At 56.9% G+C, this 15,182-nt stretch overlaps 3 protein-coding genes across 4 annotated transcripts in view; all 3 read left to right on the forward strand.

Annotated features, from left to right (window-relative positions):
* LOC103823857 (cytochrome c oxidase assembly protein COX14 homolog) overlaps positions 1-15,182 on the forward strand; it is an 85,536-nt gene that overhangs the window by 67,865 nt on the left and 2,489 nt on the right. The gene's annotated exons all lie outside the window — the stretch shown is intronic.
* On the forward strand, positions 1,855-8,895 carry SMARCD1 (SWI/SNF related, matrix associated, actin dependent regulator of chromatin, subfamily d, member 1). Its single transcript, XM_018924129.3, has 13 exons — positions 1,855-2,032; positions 2,107-2,294; positions 3,013-3,055; positions 3,140-3,262; positions 3,545-3,667; positions 4,152-4,268; positions 4,598-4,699; positions 4,998-5,159; positions 5,270-5,367; positions 5,820-5,955; positions 6,281-6,403; positions 6,643-6,744; positions 6,929-8,895. Exons 1-13 carry the CDS (start codon positions 1,868-1,870, stop codon positions 6,980-6,982), a joined length of 1,536 nt encoding a protein of 511 aa, XP_018779674.3. The 5' UTR covers positions 1,855-1,867; the 3' UTR covers positions 6,983-8,895.
* Positions 9,715-14,543, forward strand: GPD1 (glycerol-3-phosphate dehydrogenase 1). Of its 2 annotated transcripts, XM_009099022.4 has the most exons (8): positions 9,715-9,824; positions 9,998-10,175; positions 10,571-10,711; positions 11,135-11,273; positions 12,143-12,255; positions 12,417-12,650; positions 13,075-13,181; positions 13,372-14,543. In XM_009099022.4, the coding sequence occupies exons 1-8, from the start codon at positions 9,784-9,786 to the stop codon at positions 13,466-13,468; spliced, it is 1,050 nt and encodes a 349-aa protein (XP_009097270.1). In that variant the 5' UTR covers positions 9,715-9,783; the 3' UTR covers positions 13,469-14,543. The 2 variants fall into 2 exon arrangements, with proteins under 2 accessions (XP_009097270.1, XP_018779675.1); XM_018924130.3 differs by lacking the exon at positions 10,571-10,711.

The following is a 15,182-nucleotide window of genomic DNA, read 5'->3' on the forward strand; positions in this document are numbered from 1 at the left end:
TGGCAGAAATGCAGTTTTGCATCTCAACGAGAGCACGCTCACCCCGCTCTGGCGCTTGCCGGCCAGAGCTGGAGCTGCAAAGGCCAGGGGGTGGGATTGGAAGGAGAGCCGGGCCAGGAGGGCGTTAATGAACCCGATTAATCACAGCCCAGCCGTGCCCGCGGCACCCCCGGCCCCGGGAGCTGCAATCCCCGCGGGAGCTGCCGGCTGCGCTGCGAGCAGGTCACCCCGTCCAGCTGTCACCGCGGCTCCGAGCGCTCCAGAGAGCTCGGGGGAGGTGCCGGAGCCCCAGGGGCAGCACAGCCCCGCAATCCCCCTGGAACGCAGCCGGAGCCGGGCAGGTACCACCGGGACGAGCAGCAAACGCTGCTCCTTGCCCGGACGAGTGTCCATCGGAGCATCGTGGGGCGGCGGGAGTGGGCTGGGAACATCAGCCTGCTGGGGATGCAGGGCTCCAGGCTGTTTGGGGTCTGGGGACCGGCAGTCTGCTCAGGATCTGACGCTGTTTGGGATCCGGGCAGCCTCACCCTGATCAGGATCCAGGCAGCCTCAGAGATTTGAGATCCGGGCGCCTTCAGCCCGTTCAGGATCCACGGGGCCTCAGCCCATGGAGACACGCAGCCCACTCAGGCTCTGTGGAGATCCTGAGATCCCACCACCTTCCCTCGTGGGCCAGAATTCCCAGTCCCCCCTCGCTGGCTGCCGGGGCAACAGGAGCCGAGGGACAAAGCCACAGCCCCGGTGCTGCTGTCCTGCTGTCCTGCAGCCAGAGCCAGGCTGGCTGGGCACCAAAGTTTCCATGGAGCCACCAGCAGGTGCAGGGGAGGCATTTCCAAAGCTGTTCCACCAAACCCTCGGGGCAGGAGAAAGGAGGAAGGGCACAATGAGGTCACCCCAAGCCTCTCCAGGCTGAACGATCCCAATTCTCCCAGCCTTTCCTCCCAGCTGAGCTGCTCATCCTGGTGCCTCCTCCTGACCTGCTCCAACAGCTCCACGTCCTCCCTGTGCTGGGACCCCCAGGCTGCAGGCAGCACTCATCAGATGATCATCATTAATTGTTTAATTAATACTCGTGGTGTGACTGCACACTTGGCTTTTCCCATGGATTAAGGCTGACTGGGTTTGTGTCCCTTTTTTCTCTGAGCACAGGAAACTGCTTCAAGGAGAAGGAACTTAATGTTAATACTTGCAGAAAGTGGCCTTTAATGCCAACCTCCTGCTCTCTGAGGAACCCCAGGGGAGACAGGAATCCTTTTCTTGGTGCTCTGCCTGAACCTGCACAAACTGGGCCCATTCATGGCCATTTGTTTTCCCCATAAACTTCATCCCTAAGATCCCAGAATCCCCGAGGTTGGAAAAGATCACCAAGTCCAAACTGTGAGTGATCCCCACCAGAGCACTGAGTGCCACATCCAGCTGTTCCCCGGACACCTCCAGGGATGGCGACTCCACCACCTCCCAGGGCAGTCCCTCACACCCTTTCCAGGCAGGAATTCCTTCCGAACGTTACGGAGGGCAGCCCAGGTGAGGGGTGCCACTGTCACACTGCACATCAGAGCCCTCCATCCCTGAGAAAGGAGGCACATCCACCTCCTTCTGAGCGCATCCCGGAGCACGGGAGGCTCCAGCACCAGGGAACAAGGGCCGGGGAGCGGGGGCTGACACCCCCAAGCCTTCCCAGCGCCTGGGACGATCCCGCACCCCAATCCCACCCCTCAAGGTCCCCGATTCCCTTCCCGCAGCCCCGCCGCTCGGTCCTCCCCGCCGGCAGGGGGCGCCGCCGGCGGCGGGCGGGGGCAGCTCCTCCCCGGCGCTCCGCGCGCCGAGCGGGGCCGTTTCCGATTCCGCTCCCTTTGTGCGAGACAAGATGGCGGCGCGGGCCGGGTTCCAGTCGGGGCCTGCGAGCGGCGGCGGCGCCGGGGCCGCGCCCGGGGCCGCGCTGGGCCCGGGAGCGCCGGGCGGGGCGGTGCGCATGGGCCCGGCGCCGGGGCAGGGCCTGTACCGCTCGCCGCTGCCCGGAGCCGCCTACCCGGTGAGGCGGGGCAGCGCGGGGCGGGGCGCGGGGCCGGGCTCGGCGGGCGCTGACCGGGTCTGTTCTCTCCGCAGCGCCCCGGGATGCTGCCGGGCGGCCGCCTGGCGCCGCAGGGCCCGGCCATGGGTCCTCCCGGGTACGGTGGGAGCCCAGCCGTGCGGCCCGCGCTGGCGCAGGCCGGGCTGGACCAGGCTCGCAAGCGGCCGGCGCCGCAGCAGCTTCAGCAGGTGCAGCCGCAGGCGGTGCCCAACCGCAACCACAAGTAAGGCACGGGGAGAGGGCACATCCCGGGGCTAACGGGGACATCCCGGACAGTGGGAGCAACTCGGAGCAGCAGCAACATCCCCTGGGCTGTCGTGGGCATCGGGAGGAGTTTCTTCATGGAAATGGCCAGGCTTTGGAAGGGGCTGCTCAGGAGGGTGGTGGAGTTCCTTTCCCTGAAGGTTTTCAAAGAATGATGGGCATGGCAACGAGTGCTCTGGGTTGGTGGCAAGGTGGGGATCGAGCACAGGTTAGAGTCAAGGGTTTGGAAGGGCTTTTCCAACCTCAAGGATTCTGGAGTTCTCAGCCATCCTGCAGCGCTTGCGGGCTGAAGGGTCCTGTCAGGTCTTTGTGCATTCCCCTGGCACTGGACAGGGCTGAGTTTATGTCACGTGCCTGCATCCTGATGTGATGTCCCAGTGAGATTGAAATTCATCCTGGATTTAAAATGCTCTTCCTGGAAAAGTCAATCCAAAGTTGATTGAGGCAGGAAGGTCACTTGGTGTGGGTGTTGTGTCAGGTCCTCCTTCCCAAGGGATGAACCCCCTTCCCAATAGATGTAATTCCCTTTCTGAGTGCTCAGAGGGGTGAGGAGCATGGAGATAACCTGTTAGGCACACTGAGCAGGGCCCAGGTAAATGGGGAGCTGCAGGTTTGTGTGATCCTGTGCCCAGAGCCGTTCCCATTTTCACACCTCCTTTGCCTCTTGCCCCTGTCAGTGCCAAGAAGAAGAAGATGGCAGATAAAATCCTCCCACAGCGGGTGAGTGGGACACGGAGAGGGGCTCGGGGGGAGGTGAGGCCGCCTGGGGAGCTGATGGGCATTTCCATCCTTGTCTGGCCACAGATCCGTGAGCTCGTGCCCGAATCCCAGGCCTACATGGACTTGCTGGCCTTTGAGAGGAAGCTGGACCAGACCATCATGAGGAAGCGCCTGGATATCCAGGAGGCTCTGAAACGCCCCATCAAGGTAGGGGGTCCATGGCTTGTGTCCAGGCTCTGCAGGCTCCTGAGTTCAGGCAGCAGGAGGGCACTGAAGGGCTGTGTCCTGTGAGTGTGGCGTTTCTGGGGTCCCAGTGCTCTGGACACTGCCAAGGACTGGGACCAGCCGCTCCTCTGTCCTCGCTGTGAGCTCCAGGAGAGGGGAATGCAAGGCAGCTGAGAGCACTGAGCTCTCAAAGCCTGTGCGGGACAGTTGGCCCTGTGCAGGAGGATTAACTGATTATTAATTAGCTGATGTTTTTCCTCCTAGCAAAAGCGGAAGCTGCGTATTTTTATCTCCAACACCTTCAACCCTGCCAAGTCGGACGCGGAGGATGGTGAAGGAACCGTCGCCTCCTGGGAGCTTCGGGTGGAAGGACGGCTCTTGGAGGATGTAAGTGGGCAGTACCCAACCTCAGAGGGGACTGTGGATCTGGAGTTGGCAATGCAACCAGTTTCCTAGTGTCTGAGAGCACAGCTGGGGCTTGATATCCTCCTTCATCTCTGTTTTCCAAGGAGTCTGATGGTGACGAGACCGAGAGCCCAGCTTGCAGACCGATGGGTGTCCCCATGGCAGGACATGAGTTGTCCAAAGTTCTTAGAGTTGTGAGAATCACTGGTGAGAGCAGCTCAGTGGCACTTGTGTCCCCGGCTCTGAGAACCAGGGCACTGGCATTGTACGTAACTGCTGAGGGGTTTAACTCCTGCGAGCTCATCTTTAACTCCAGTCTTTCCCTTTCTGACTTGGAAACTCGATTTTTGAGCACACGTTGGTGAATTCAGGTGTTCAGAACTTACAGGAGCTGTCGTGCACGGTGGCTGTGCTTGAGTGCTGAGACTTGCTGCCCTAATCCTCTTCCTCCCTGTGTTGCTTGCAGTCTGCTCTGTCCAAATATGATGCCACCAAGCAGAAAAGGAAATTTTCGTCCTTCTTTAAATCTCTGGTCATTGAACTTGATAAAGACCTGTATGGCCCTGACAATCACCTAGTAGAGGTGAGCTGCTTTTTGCTGTGTTTCCTCTAAAAGTGGGTTGGTGTTTCAGCAGGTGGGGTTTGTGTGTCATTTATAACCTGGGAGGTGGGAAGCCTTGAAGCTCCAAGGAGCCAGGAGCTCTTGAATTCTCACTTTAGCTTTTCCTCTCACTTGCTGAAGGTTGGAACAAATTTATTGACTCTTGTTTCAAACTCTAAGTAGGAAAAATTGGAGCTTTTCTCTAGTTGGGTGGTGCCAGATGCTTTACTGGCAAAGCTTTTGGATACACAGCAGCAGGAGCAAGGGGAATCATGTTTGGGGGGGCTTCTGAATTCCCTCTCATGTTCCAGTGGCACAGGACTGCTACGACTCAGGAGACAGATGGCTTCCAGGTGAAGAGGCCGGGAGATGTGAATGTGCGCTGCACTGTCCTGCTGATGCTGGATTACCAGGTAGCATAGTAGGGAAAAATTCCTCCCTCTAGGGGTGGGGAGGCCCTGGCACAGGGTGCCCAGAGAAGCTGTGGCTGCCCCTGGATCCCAGGAAGTGTCCAAGACTAGGTTGGGCAGGGCTTGGAGCAACCTGGGATAGTGGAAGGTGCCCCTGCCCATGGCAGGGGGTGGAATGAGATTCCTTTTAGGTCCTTCCCAACCCAAACCATGCCATGATTCCATGCTGGGAGCAGCAGTGCTGGGCATGCACCATTACCTGTGTCTGGGGCTGCCTCACCTCTCCGTGCTCTTCATTCAGCCTCCCCAGTTCAAACTGGATCCGCGCCTGGCTCGGCTGCTGGGCATCCACACCCAGACCCGGCCCGTGATCATCCAGGCCCTGTGGCAGTACATCAAGACCCACAAGCTGCAGGACCCCCACGAGCGGGAGTTTGTCATCTGTGACAAGTACCTGCAGCAGGTGAGCAGCGGCAGGGCTGGAGCAGCAGCACCTAGATCAGTTTGCAGCATGGGCAGCCAGGGTGGCTGCAGCGAGCCCCTGCTCCTCCCTCAGCCCTGTCTCTGTCACAGATATTTGAGTCGCAGCGGATGAAGTTCTCTGAGATCCCACAAAGGCTTCATGCCTTGCTGATGCCCCCCGAACCGATCATCATCAATCATGTGATCAGGTGAGGCTGCTCCATGGCAGTTCCTGTTTCCAGGAAGGAGTGGGAGGGAGGGATGGATGAGGCTATCACTGAAAGACGATGTGCTATGTCCTGATTTTCAGCAGCAGTTCCCTTGTTGCCTGTCACTGTTCCTTTGTACAAGAGCAGCCGCCTCTCTCATTACCACATCCCTCTTCCAGAGGCACTCCCACATCCCTGCTGTCTTTTGCTGTGGATAGACACCTTCTTGGAGCAATCACTCATTTCTTCTGCTGGGCTTTTGCTGCTTTTGGGGCTGAGGCTGACAGTGGCGTGGCTTGTCCCTGTCCCTGTCCCTGTCCCTGTCCCTGCCTGCATCCCATTTGGTGCAGCATCCCAGAGGAGCTGCATTTGCTGCTTTCTTGAACTGGTCCCAGACTTTGCCTTTTTTCTGGAGCTACTCCCTGATTTTGGTTTCTTGTGGATGTCCCCAGTGTTGACCCAAATGACCAGAAGAAAACAGCCTGCTATGACATTGATGTGGAGGTGGACGATACCCTGAAAACTCAGATGAATTCCTTTCTGCTCTCCACAGCCAGTCAACAGGAAATTGCTGCTCTGGATAACAAGGTAGGAAAAGCTCCTTCAGTTCTGCCCTCCTTGTTGCTGGGCAGGGATGTGTCTCTGGACACAGGATAGGAGTGCTCTGTTGTTTGGAAGCTGCAGTGGGATGAGCTAGGTTTACAAACGTGGCTGTACCTCGAAATGTAATTTTTAAAGCAACCAGTCTATAGGAAAATTGATAATATTTAGAGAGCAGGAAACTAGGAGCTGAACATCCTGGTAAGTGTAAGTTAACTAGAGAGTGTAAGAATTTGCCTTCATGTGTTGGATCTCTTGATGTTTCTGACTTCTCTCCTGTTCAGCAGTTCCATTCTGTGTTTGTCTCCTTCAGATCCATGAAACAATTGAGACCATCAACCAGCTGAAGACACAGCGTGAGTTCATGCTGAGCTTTGCCCGAGATCCTCAGGGCTTCATCAACGACTGGCTCCAGTCCCAGTGCCGGGATTTGAAGGTAGAATCTTTGTCTTGTGTGGAAGGTGGTCCAGTTCACATGCTTCTCTCATTAGAATGAGCTCCCACAGAGAGAAGGAGGCAATTTCCTCCTCAGAAAGCGAGGCTGGGATTTGAGTCAAGCATAAGAAGGTGACCTGAGTGCACTGAGATGTCTGTGAGGAAAGGGAAGGGGGTGGGTTTGCTCAGCACAGCCAGAGCTTTTGCACTCAGTGAGCTGTTGTGCCTTTGTGCTCCCAGACAATGACTGATGTCGTTGGGAATCCCGAGGAGGAGCGCAGAGCCGAGTTCTACTTCCAGCCGTGGGCGCAGGAAGCTGTGTGCCGATACTTCTACTCCAAGGTGAGTGCCCCCAGGCAGGGGTCCCTCTCCATGCCTGGCACTCCTTGGGGCACACAGTGCTGCGGGAAGGTGGTGATTGTATCTCGGTCCCAGTTTGAGCTCGCCCTTTCTCAGCTGGCTCCTGTGTGTTAACTGGGTGCACCACCCCGGGGGTGTTAATCCTGCAACTCTGCTCCTCTTGCAGGTGCAGCAGAGACGGCAGGAATTGGAGCAGGCCCTGGGGATCCGGAACACATAGGCTGCTCTGCTCCTCCCCAGGCAGAACCATCACAGCTGTTTGTGGAGACAGAGCTGCAGAGCTCACTGTTCCAGCTCACCGAATCCCACTCCGGCAGCAAGGCCCACGTTATTCATCCTGGCATTGTCCCTGCAGGGGCAACTCCAAGACACCTGGGGCAAGCAGACAGGCTCCAGCAAGCACACATTTCTACCTGGTTTTCTTCCTGACTGTTGCCTTGTCAGTCCCAAGGCTTCCACGAGCATCCCCGTGACTCTGCACTGCCCATAGTGTCCCCAGTAGCCAGAGTGACTCAGAGCCTTCTCTCAGCCCATTCCTCCCCAGCCAGCATCTGGTTGGGCACTCAGAGCTGGCTCTGAAGCCTGGCTCTGCTTTAAGGTGTGGCTGGGCTCTTCCTTGCCACGTTTTACAGCCTGTGCCAGGCGCTGTCATGGGCAGGATGCCATGAGCTGACATACCTCCCTGCCCTCACCCCCTCCTCAGAGGGTGCTGCTGCACTGGGCTGCCTCATAGGTCACTCTCCTCCTTGAGGAAGTTACTGAACTGTATAGAGAATTGCTTCTTCCCTTCTTCCTTCTCCCCTGCCCCATTCCCTGCGTGTTCCGTGACGGACTGTCCTAGGCTGGGATCACAGGGAGACAAGGCCTTGGCTTCGTGCAGGGAGGTGGAAGCGTTGGCGTGATGCAGCACTCTGCACTTCAGACACCTACCAGTGGCTTCCAGCAAACCATGTGGCTGCTTGTGTTCCCTGGAGCAGGGAGAGGAGATGGAGCAGCTGCCTGGAATTCTGCAGGGACAGTGTTGTAGGCTCATTCCTTCAGGACAGTTGTCCGGTGTCACTTGCTGTGGGGACCAGAGGCTCCTTCATGTGGGTCCAAGGGTCCAAGGACAGGACAGTCCTTGGAAATGGACATTTTTCCAAGCATATGTGAGTTAGCAGGTGTTTCCATGCTGACGCTCCTGTGGTTTTTAGTCACGTTTTACGTTGTGGGGCTGCCACAGGGCCCAGCATGGTTCAGGAATGTACAAATAGATTTTCTCCACTGTGAGGAGTAACAGCCCCGATGCCTCCTCTTGGAATGAGGTACTGGTGGTCAGGCTTAGGAGAATGAAACAGCTCCTCTTCACTCCAATCCCAGTGTTTGTGCTCGGGATGATAATGCAAATGGACTCAAAGCTGGTCTGACTCTTGGAATAGCTGCAGGATCATGTATGTTACTGATGAGCACTCACCCAGTTCAGTGTGGCTGGGGAGGCTGCTGTGAGTTGGAGCACCTGGGTGGCCCTACTACTTCTTGTGTCTGTGTTACTACATGTCTGTGAGTAATAGACTCTCGACTTTCCCTCTCCTTTGCCCTTCTGAAATGCTCCTCCGTGGTACTGGGGTGAAGGTCTTGGTGCTGGAGAAGCAGCCCCTGACTCCTCAGGGTACTCCCACAGGAGGGATGCTGAGTCCTACATAGGCAAACGTAGCTGTTGCAGAGTAACTGCTTTTCTTAACTGAGTATTACGGTTTTTTCCATGGACCAAATTTTTTTTTTTTGTACTGTATCCTTGTAGACGTCACCCAGTTTTAATAAAAGACTCCTGTGAAGGAAGCTGTCCTCCTCCTTCCATGCTGACAGCTTGCACTCTCCCAGCTGCCATGGGGGATGAGCCTGGTGACTCCCAGGGAAGGGACACGATTATCTCTGCTTTCTTCTTTTCAAAGCCAGCAGGGTTAAGTGACTGGAGAGAAAATGTTCTTCATATTTTGGCCTTTTATAGCGAGCCCTTCATGGAGGGATCTCCCAGCTTGCAGACTCTGCTAAGCCTTTGCAAAGTGCTTTTGTGGTAAACAAAGTAACTTGAGCAAAACTGGAAATCCAGTGGCCAGTGCTAATAAATCCTGAACTGCCTCGTGTCTGCTTGGCTGAATTGTGGCAGCCTGGATTGTGCCCAAGGGAGTAGGGCAGAATTTGAAGGAAACCGAAGTACAGCTTACATGCAAGGTTTAAAATTATGCGGAAGGGGATTTATTCTTTTCACCCTGCTTGTTTGTAGAACGTTAACTGCTTTGCTGGAGACCTGGGAGCCCCTGGGGCACGGGAAGGATCCTCTGTGTGAAGGGGAAAGTGTTGCTGGCTGTGGTGGGGGCAGGAGCTGAGGAGTCCTGGGGCTGCACCAGGTGGTTCCTGCTCCTTCGTTGGGGGGGGGAAATGGCGCTTTTTAGCAAGAGGGGGAAAATAAAATGCTTTTCTGCAGAAAGGCTCCGCAGTCACGAATCAGCTTGGCAAGCGCTCTGCCAAGGGGTCTGCAGCTTCCTCACGAGGGGCAGCAGAGGGTCCCTGCTCTCTGGGACAGTGTCAGGACACCGGAAAACGGCTGGAGCTGTGTCAAGGGGGTTGGGATGGATATAAGGAAAAGGGCATTTCCCCCCAGAGTGCTCAGGCACTGAACAGGCTCCCCAGGGAATGGTCACAACCCTGACCCTGCCAGAGCTCAAGGGGCGTTTGGACAAAGCTGTCAGGCGCAGGGTGGGATTGCTGGGGTGTCCTGTTCAGGGCCAGGGCTCGGTCTCACCAATCTTTGAGGGTCCCTTCCAGCTCAGGGTATTGCATGATTCCGTGCTTCTATGACTCCTGGTTCCGGGGGATCTGAGCTGCTCCAGGGCAGCGCTTTGCACCTGCCGCGCACGGAGCGGGTGCCCGGCGCCCCCGGGGCGAGGCGGGGCCGGGGGCGGGCCGGGGCCGCTCCTGCTTTGGGCAGCCTTGAAATAGCAGAGGCGGGTTCCAAGCCTGCAGTGCCCCGCTCCCGGCACCATGGGTGGCAAGAAGGTTTGCGTCGTGGGCTCTGGCAACTGGTGAGCGCCGGGAGCCGGGTTCCTTCGGCGAGCACAGCGCGGTCCCTGTCCTCCCCTGTCCCCCCTCGGCACCCCCGGCAGCCGGTGCCAGCCGTCCCCATTCCTGCAGGTCACAGCGTGACCTGTGGTGCCCTGGGCTCCCCAGTGCCCACAGCCACCCTCTGCCCTCGCAGGGGCTCGGCCATCGCCAAGATCGCCGGCAGCAACACAGCTCGGCTGGGCAGCTTTGAGAGCCAGGTGAACATGTGGGTGCTGGAGGAGGAGGTGGGCGGCCGGCGACTCACGGACATCATCAACACGGAGCACGAGAACGTTAAGTACCTGCCGGGGCACAAGCTGCCCCCCAACGTGGTGAGTGTGGGCTGCCAGCAGTCTCTCGAGGGGCAGAGCTGATGGCTGGGCTTTGGAGAGAGGCCAGCAGCTCTGGGGGGCTGCTGGAACCCCAGGGTGAGAAGGCAGGGGAGGCACCGGGCTGTACGGGGCTCAGTTATGCCCTCCCACTGACCTTCATCTGTGCTTGGATGAGCTGCAGCCCTGGCTGCTCTCACTGCCCACCTTTGACCCTGCTCTGGCATCCCTCAGGCTGGGCTGGAGGCCATGTGGCTGCCTCTGAGTTGGCATCATCCCCCTCTGCTCTGGGATCATCCCACCAGCACCTCTGCTGGCAGGAACCTTGGCATGGTGACTTTGGGCCCTTCCTTGCCATCCATCTTCCCAGTCCCTAACAACAGTCCCACTCTATTCAGGTGGCAGAGCCAGACCTGCTCAAAGCCTGTGCAGGGGCCGATGTCCTCCTGTTCGTGGTGCCCCACCAGTTCATCGGCAAAGTCTGTGACCAGCTCAAGGGCCACGTGAAGAAAGAGGCCATTGGGATGTCACTCATCAAGGTGTGAGCAGGAGCAATGCTCACCAGGGTGCAGGGCCAAGGCAGGGGAGCTAGAAGCAGCCTGGCTGGGAGTGGCTGCTAAGGGAGTGCAGGGATTTTGGAACAGAAATGGGCAGTGGCGGGGGAGAAGGGAAGTGGGGGCAGAGTCTTCGTGGGGATTTGGAGGTGTTGGTGGAGAAGGGTGAGGGCATAAGGGGGATCTCAGGTGCTGAGAGGAGCAGGGCACAGCTCTGCATGTCAGGATCAGTCAGAGCACTGCAGCACAGGGAATGGCAGATTGGGATGCAGGGCAGGTGTCCAGGAGGGGCAGGTGCTCATTGTCTGGTTGGCAAGGTGGTGTTCAGTCAAAGGTTGAACACAATGTCCTTAAAGATCTATTCCAGTGTAATTGATGCTGTGATCTCTGTCCCTGGCTGTCCCCCAGGGCGTGGATGAAGGACCAGATGGGCTGAGGCTGATCTCAGACATCATCCATGAGAAACTGGGAATAGAAATGAATGTGCTCATGGGGGCCAATATTGCCAATGAAGTGGCAGAAGAGAAGTTCTGTGAAACCACCATTGGTAAGGAGCCAAGAGCTCTCCTCGTTAGCAGCATCCATTTGTGATTAGCAGGAAGAGGCAAAGGGCAGGGTATGGTTCAGCTCAACTCCTGCTGCCTTGGGTGAACTGGCCCTGTTCCCTGGGAAGACAGGAGGCTCCATAGGAGCTGGCTGAGCTCATGCCCAGGGTTTGTGCTGGGATCACTCACTTCATTAACAAGGGAGTTGTGCAGTTAAAAGTTCCTGCCAGCATCAGGCAGCTGCCTGGCACAAATTAAAGAGGTGGGCAACAAGAGGCCCTTTAGGGATAATTTCCATCCTTGATTTCCTTGGGCTTCACAGGATGCCCACCTGGATCTCATGTTATTGCCAGCCAGGGCTGCTTGGAAGTTCATCTGGCGACAGTTCCAACACCCTCCACACTGTTGGGAACTGTGCACAGAGCCAAAGCAAACAGAACTGATTGCTGGGTCAGAAGTTGTGGCATTCAAAATGTCTGTTTTATTAAACAACAGCAAACACACTGGGCAGGAGGCTGGGGAGGTGGAGCAGAGCCCACAACCCCTGTGAGCACACAGACCCTGCAGGAACAACCAGGACAGAAAGCTGCAACCCCAAATTTGCAACCTTTGAAGATGACTTTAACCTACTGAGCAAGTCATTTCTGTCTTGCATGACACAGCAGCATGGATTGTCCCCTGTGTTCTGGGAATGTCAAAATTGAACATTGCTTATCTGTCAGGCAGTGTGTGCCTGACTGTGTGGACCTGCAACTGTTTTGCAACACTGGTTGGGCAATAGGTTCCTCTCACTGAATGACCTTCAGAAGAGCATGGACCTGCCTCATGGGTCTTTCCCATCATCTTCTTCCTCGTCCCTTTGTCTCCTCAGGCTGCAAGAACATGAAGCACGGGCAGATGCTGAAGGACCTGATGCAGACCCCCAACTTCCGAGTGTCGGTGGTGCAGGAAGCTGACACTGTAGAGATCTGTGGGGCTCTCAAGGTGAGCAGAGCTGGGGCTCTGGAGGGAGCTGGGGGAGGAGGGATGGTGGGCACTGGCACAGACAGCAGCCAGTGCTTGGGATCACACAGGCTGCTCACAGATGCAGCCAAGCCCCAAGCTCTGCTGGGAAGAGATCCCTCCACATTGCCACTGTTTTCCAGAATGTGGTGGCTGTAGGAGCCGGTTTCTGCGATGGGCTTGGCTACGGTGACAACACAAAGGCTGCCGTGATCCGCCTGGGCCTGATGGAGATGATTGGCTTTGCCAAACTCTTCTGTAAGGGCCCTGTCACCTCCTCCACCTTCCTGGAGAGCTGCGGCGTTGCTGACCTCATCACCACCTGCTACGGGGGCCGCAACCGCAAGGTGGCCGAGGCTTTTGCCAAGACTGGGAAGGTGAGCAGAGCTGGGAGCGGCTGACACTGATACGTGTGTGGATAAAGCTGGGTCAGGGCAGCTTTAGGTGGGATAGCAGGAAAAATTCTTCCCCCAGAGAGTGGTTGGGCACTGAACAGGTTCCCCAAGGCTGCCAGAGCTCAAGGCGCATTTGGACAACACTCTCAGGCACAGGGTGGGATTGTTCGTGTGTCTGTGAGGGGCCAGGAGTTTGACTGGATGATCCTTGTGGGTCCCTTCCAACTCGGGATATTCCATGATTCTATGCCCTCTGCATCAAGCTGGTGAGCAGGCAGGGAGGTGATCCCCCTTAGCACTGGGGGATCTGTCTGTGCTTGGCTAGTGCTGCAGCCCAGCTCCAGGGCAGGAGCGTGGTGCAGCAGCAGGGCTGCGGGTCCAGCTCCTCACTGCTGTGTTGTTTCAGTCCATCGAGCAGCTGGAGAAGGAGATGCTGAATGGGCAGAAGCTGCAGGGTCCCCAGACATCTGCTGAGCTGCATCGAATCCTCAAGAGCAAGAATGCAGTGGAGAAGTGAGTGCTGTGCTTCGTTGGGGTGGAGCTGGGACCTCTTCAGGAGCAGCAGAAGGGGAAAGCCCCCAGAAGCTGGGCGGGAGTGGCCTGTTGGATGGGGCACAGTGCCACTGGCCCACCTGCTCCTGCATGCCATGACAGAAGTCGAGGTGCTCTGCCATCTGGGGTGACTTTCATTGTCTGCCCACAGGTTCCCCCTCTTCACTGCTGTGTATCGGATCTGCTACGAGGGAAAACCTGTCACTGACTTCATTGCATGTCTGCAGAACCACCCTGAGCACATGTAAGGGGCTCTGCCTGCAGAGCACAGGTCCTGCTGAGATGTGCTGAGAGCTCCTGCCCACACCAACCTCATCTGCTGACACAGCCTTGGAAGGAGTCCAGGTCTCCTGGGAGCCTGTGCAGACTGCTGGAAGAGCAGAGGTTCCCTTCCCCAGCCCCAGACACTGCCCTGGACACTGAGCCTGACACAGAGGTACCTGCTGACATCTTCCTCTCTATGAAGTGCTCGTTTAATTGCTGCTGCTAAGGTTTGCCCTGAGCAGGGCTGAGCATCTTCCTCCTTCCACTTCCTCACAGTGGATTCAGCTCTGGGAAGGACTCTGCCAGGCCATCATGATAGATAAGGGCTGGGCACTGCCTGGCAGGGAAAATAAGTGTCCCAAGTCCTCCCTCTTCACCCCATGGGCCACGCTGGGTGACACCAGCTCTTCCCTACCTGCTGCTGCTTTTGCATTCCCTGTCTGGTGGAGAGGGCACAGTCCCTGCCAGGCTCCACCTGGTGAGTGGAGCTTTCAGGACTTCCAAAGGCACTGAGGATCTTTCTAAGCAGCACCAGCACAGACAATGGCATTCCTTGCCACCCCACCATGTGCTGCTTCCCCCCAGCTGCTCCTGCTGACCTGGGACACTCTGGAGCTTGTTTCTTTAGAGGTTTTGCTCTCTCAATCTGACCTGGCCCCAGCCCTGGGGAGCTCCCCTGTTGTCACAGGAGGAAGGAGGTCTCACACTTTCCCTCATGTGGGGATGCTGCAAGCTGCCCTCTGTCACGGGGGCAGGAACAGGCATATGATCCACATCAGGTACATGGAGATGTCCAGCATCCCAGGACAGGATAGAGGTCTTGGGCCTCACACTGAGCCTGTGAAATTTGCCCGTTGTCCAGACAGGTGCCACATATCCCTCTGCTCCTCTGAGCTGTTTGCTCAGGCCAGAGTGTCCAGCAGTCACTGATCCTACCTGGGCTGGAAGGCTGGAATGCTGCAAGGCTCCCTATTCTCCCCCATTCGAGTCCCAGAGCCAAGGGGTCTCTGACTAGCAGTGTTCCTTTGAAATAACAATAAACATGGAGAGGAGAGAGGAGATGCTCTCTTTGTTTTGTGGCTCCAGTGCATCACTGTTGCTGGGTTGGCGCCTGCTGGACTTGCTGAATGCTCAGAACAGGGCACTGCCCGTTCCTCCTGGCTCTGCACCCTCCCGTGCTGTCCCAGAAACAGCAAGAATGTCCTTGTAGGTCCCTCTTTAGCCCCAAGGTCACACAGTGTCCCACTTGCTTTGCCTCAGAAATGGTTCCAGGATTAAAATTTGGCTGTAGGACTATGGTGGGTTGGGATTGCAACATTGAGCCGGGTCCAGAGTCCTCACCTGGGGCCAGCCGGAGCCAGGCCAGTACTGCACTGTGCCCCACACACCCCAGGCCTCCTTTCCTCTGACGTTTGGGGCTTCCCAGGACATGCTGTGAGATTTTATTCATCTCTTCACAGCTGCTTTTCCCAGACTCGCCTTGTCCCTCTGTGTCTCTAAAGGAGCCCTGTACTGAGTGACCTTTCCAGGGCTCTGAACCCTCTGCTCGGTGTCTTACAAGGGGAATTTAATCTGTTGGCACTGCACTTGTTTCTGTGCCTTTTATTAGCCACGTTTTCTCAGCAGGCACTCCACGACCTTTAAATTCAGCAGAACTGTCTTGTGGGGGGAGCCAACACGGCTTCCTCTGCCGAGAGC

The sequence above is a fragment of the Serinus canaria genome, chromosome 25 (genome assembly GCF_022539315.1).
Source record: "Serinus canaria isolate serCan28SL12 chromosome 25, serCan2020, whole genome shotgun sequence".
Classification (NCBI taxonomy): domain Eukaryota; kingdom Metazoa; phylum Chordata; class Aves; order Passeriformes; family Fringillidae; genus Serinus; species Serinus canaria.

Coding starts and splice junctions, on each gene's coding strand:
- SMARCD1 (XM_018924129.3), top strand. CDS start 1,868: ATGGCGGCGCGGGCCGGGTTCCAGTCGGGGCCTGCGAGCGGCGGCGGC. Junction 2,033..2,106: donor TGCCCGGAGCCGCCTACCCG/GTGAGGCGGGGC, acceptor TTCTCTCCGCAG/CGCCCCGGGATGCTGCCGGG. Junction 5,956..6,280: donor TTGCTGCTCTGGATAACAAG/GTAGGAAAAGCT, acceptor TGTCTCCTTCAG/ATCCATGAAACAATTGAGAC.
- GPD1 (XM_009099022.4), top strand. CDS start 9,784: ATGGGTGGCAAGAAGGTTTGCGTCGTGGGCTCTGGCAACTG. Junction 10,712..11,134: donor TTGGGATGTCACTCATCAAG/GTGTGAGCAGGA, acceptor GCTGTCCCCCAG/GGCGTGGATGAAGGACCAGA. Junction 12,651..13,074: donor CTTTTGCCAAGACTGGGAAG/GTGAGCAGAGCT, acceptor GTGTTGTTTCAG/TCCATCGAGCAGCTGGAGAA.